At 31.0% G+C, this 4,313-nt stretch overlaps 1 protein-coding gene across 1 annotated transcript; it reads left to right on the forward strand.

Moving 5' to 3' along the window:
- Positions 1–1,983: 1,983 nt before the first annotated feature.
- On the forward strand, positions 1,984–3,745 carry lrrc30a (leucine rich repeat containing 30a). Its single transcript, XM_051098611.1, has one exon. It carries the CDS (start codon positions 2,042–2,044, stop codon positions 2,918–2,920), a length of 879 nt encoding a protein of 292 aa, XP_050954568.1. The 5' UTR covers positions 1,984–2,041; the 3' UTR covers positions 2,921–3,745.
- The last annotated feature ends 568 nt before the right edge of the window (positions 3,746–4,313 follow it).

Here is a 4,313-nt window from a genome sequence, read left to right on the forward strand (position 1 = left end):
TCAAAGCATCTCCATGTGTGCTAATAAAGATGTGTTATAGGAAAGTAGGCAGGGTTAATAGTATCACTGACATACTCTTATAGTGTTTATTCATATTTTGAAGTGTTTTTTTATGTTTGTATTTTCTGTTTTCATTTTAGTTAAAGTTGTAGTATTTTGTGTTTTTTATTCTTTAGGTCTAAAGGTGTATTTAGTTTTTATTGTTATTTCAGTTTTAGTTTTTGAAAAAGTTAACAAAAATTAGAAATTAGGAACTTGAATTGTCTATTAGGTGTTTATTGTTCATTTTTTTAGTTGTAGGTTTTAAACGCTTAAACGTAAGTTTACTAGTTAAATATGCATTTATTTATTTTTTTAAACAAACTTAAAAAATGTAAATTAGTCTTTTTTTTTATTGTCTATTTAGTATATATTGTTTTTTGACTAAAATGTGAAATTATTGTTTTTTTTTAAATCTCTATTGAAGTATTATTCTATTTTACTTCTAGTTTTTAAACAAACTTAAAAATAAACAAAAATCTTTTTTTTAAATGTCAATTTAGTTTATTATTTTTTATTTTAGTTTTAGTTAGAAATAAGAAATAATTAGAAAAAAATAGGCATATATTTTTTTGTGTTTTTTCCCCCTAAATGTCTATTTAATTATTATTTTTATGTTATTTGTTTGAAAAAACAAATTAAAATTACATGCCTATTTAGCGTTTTTTATTTTTAGTTTTAGTTTTTAAACAAACAACAAAAATGCATAAACCTAAATTTTGAAATTAGTTTTTGTTTTAATTTAGTGTATATTATTCGATATTTGAGTTTTAGTTTTAAACAGTACTTTACAAAAATTACAAATATTTGTTTCCCTAAATGTCTATTAAATTATTATTTTTGGTACTTTAATTTTGTAAACAAACTTAACAAAAAATTGTAAATAAAATATTTAAATGCCTATTTATTGTTTATTATTTTTTATTTTAGTTTTAGTTTTTAAACAAACATAACAAAAACTGCATAAACCTAAATGTAGAAATAAGTTTTAGTTTTTAATGCTTATTTAGTGTATTATTTGTTATTCGAGTTTTAGTAATATTATTTAGAAATATTATTTTGAAAATTTCTATTTAATTATTATTTTTGTGTTACTTTTATTTTTTAAACAAATTTAACAATTTTTTTAAATTAAATGCCTATTTAGTGTTTATTAGTTTTTTTGTTTTAGTTTTTAAACAAACTTAACAAAAATGTATAAACCTACGTTTTGAAATTAGTTTTTGTTTTTTAATGCTTATTTAGTGTGTATTATTTGTTATTCGAGTTTTAGTAATATTATTTAGAAATATTATTTTTAAAATTTCTATTTATTATTTTTGTTACTTTTATTTTTTAAACAAATTTAACAATTGTTTTAAAAAAATTAAATACCTATTTAGTGTTTATTTTTTTTTTTTTGTTTTAGTTTTTAAACAAACTTAAAAGTTAGAAATTATTTTTTACTGTCTATTTAGTTTTATTATTATACTTTTAGTTTTTAAACACAAACTGAAGATTATAAATTATTTCTACAAATTATAAAAAAATGAACTAAAATGAGAAATGTTACTTTGGCAACTGTTTGAAATATTTAATTTATTCTTTTTATTTTTTATTCTTGTTAACATTTAATTCAGGTAATGAATTGAAGCATTTAACGATAACGCTAAAAGCAGGCTGACTTTATCATAAACAGTTGGACTTCATGCATGACTTTATTTTGGGTCAAGAGTGGCATGAAAGGCCAGCACCCTCGTATTTCACTCCCAGAAATGGCCGTCCTCGTCTCCGGGCACAATCAAGGATAGTTATCAGCGCTCAAGTGACAGGAACAACTGGACAAGAGGCTGCTGAAACTCAGTAAGAGCTGCCAAGGCAATGTTGTTTGACACACTGATATGTTTCCGACCCTCACCGGGACTGTGTTTGAGACGCGGATGTCGGACGTGTTCGTGACGCCACGCGGCTCTGGGAACGTCCTGAGATGAGAAGGAACATCTAGTCGAGAAGGAGAGCAGAAATGGGAGGAAAGAAATCCAAAAGCGCAGACGACGACCCAACGACGCAGTCGGGAAGAAAGAGCGCCGCTCTAGAGGAAAACCTCCCGACGGTCGAGCGCATTCGCAAACACACGACGACACACTTCGGATATAAAGTGCTCAGCCTCGCTCGGCGCGGCATGACGGATCCGCCGGAGGAGTTATGGGAGCTGACGGAGCTGCAGAAGCTCAATCTGTCGCTCAACGCGCTGCGATCCGTCCCGTCGTCTTTGGGTTTGCTGCAAAACCTGGTGGTGCTCAATCTTTGGGGAAACCAGCTGAGCGCTTTGCCTCCTGAAATCGGACGTCTTAGAAACCTGAAGGTGCTTTTCGCCTATCGCAACCGCTTGAGCGACGTTCCCGAAGAGCTGGGTTCGTGCACCAAGCTGGAAGTGTTGAGTCTGGCCAATAACCAGTTGACCGCTCTCCCGGCGTCGCTGTCGGCTCTCGGCGGATTAAAGAAGCTCAACCTCAGCCACAATCTCATCACGCACATCCCCGGCTGCGTTTACACCATGAAGAACCTGGTGTTCCTGCAGCTGGCCTGTAATAAGCTGGAGAACATCGCCGATCAGATCCAGACGCTGACCGACTTGAAGATCCTCATCGTGGAGGGAAACTCCATCCACTCGCTTCCCAAGATGCTCTGCTGTCTGACCAAGCTGGAGCTCCTCAACGTGGATTTCAACGACATCCAGAACGTTCCGGCCGACATGCACCGGCTGAGACGTCTGGAGAAGCTGGCCTGCCATCCGCTGGATAAAGGTCTGCACATCAGACACAATCCCCTGCTCAAACCCATCAAAGAGGTTCTGGACGGAGGTCTGCAGGCGCTCTATAACTACCTGAAGGCGTCGTGAAGCGCTTAAAAACACCTGGAGGGCTTGTTTACCGTCTCTTAGAGATGCAGCCTTGATTCTGAACTTCTCAAGGTCTCTCTGAGGATATAAGAACTGTATTATTTTTATTCCGACTGCTGTCGGAGTTCATGCGCCTGCAGGTTTTGCATTCACAAAGGCTTGAGTATAAATTCAGAGTAGCACTGAAAAACATTCAGATGTGAAAAACGGATTTGCTGTATTTTTCTTCATTTTTATGTCTCTTATGCTCATCAAGGCTGCGTTTATTTGATTAAAAATACAGAAAAAAAAATATTTTTAAAATATAAAATAATGGTTTTTATTTTAATATCTGTTAAAATGTAATTTATTTCTGTGATGTGCAGCTGAATTTTCAGCATCATTACTCCAGTCTTCAGTGTCACATGATCCTTCAGAAATCCTTCTAATATGCTGATTCTAATTCTAATATTTTTTTGGAACCTGTAATATTTTTTCGGGATTATTTAATTGATAAAAGGTTAAAAAGAACAGCATTTATAACAATATACACTACTGTTTAAAAGTTTGGGGTCAGTCATTTATTTTTATATATATATTTGATAAATGCTGTTCTTTTTAATTTGTTATTCATCAAAGAATCCTAAAAAAAGAACCACACGCTCCAAAAAAACAATGTTTCCAACATTGATAATTCTAATAATAAATCAGCATATTGATTTGTGAAGGATCATGTGACACTTCAGACTGGAGTAACAGCTGATGAAAATTCAGCTTTGCATCACAGGAATAAATTCTATTATAAAGTATGTTAAAATAAAAAACATTATTTTATATTGTAATAACATTTTGCAGTATTACTGTTTTTTTCTGCATTTTTTTATTTTTATGTTACTTTTATTTTGTAAACAAATTTAACAAAAAATTGTAATTAAAAAAAATTTAAATGCCTATTTATTGTTTATTATTTTTTATTTTAGTTTTGGTTTTTAAACAAACATAACAAAAACTGCATAAACCTAAATGTAGAAATAAGTTTTTGTTTTTAATGCTTATTTAGCGTATTATTACGAGTTTTAGTAATATTATTTAGAAATATTATTTTTTAAATTTCTATTTAATTATTATTTTTATGTTACTTTTATTTTTAAACAAACTTAAAAGTTAGAATTTTTTTTTTAATGTCTATTTAATAATAATAATAATAATAATAATACATTTTATTTAAAGGCGCCTTTCATGGCACTCAAGGACACCTTACAATCAGAAATAAAACAATTACATTAGTTAAAAAACAAACAAAAACAATGCAACAGACAAAATAAAATCACATAAAAGCCTGCCTAAACAAACATGTTTTTAGACGAGATTTAAAAACTGGAAGACTTGAACTGTTGCGAACCTCAGCAGGAAG

The sequence above is a fragment of the Labeo rohita genome, chromosome 24 (assembly GCF_022985175.1).
Source record: "Labeo rohita strain BAU-BD-2019 chromosome 24, IGBB_LRoh.1.0, whole genome shotgun sequence".
NCBI lineage: Eukaryota > Metazoa > Chordata > Actinopteri > Cypriniformes > Cyprinidae > Labeo > Labeo rohita.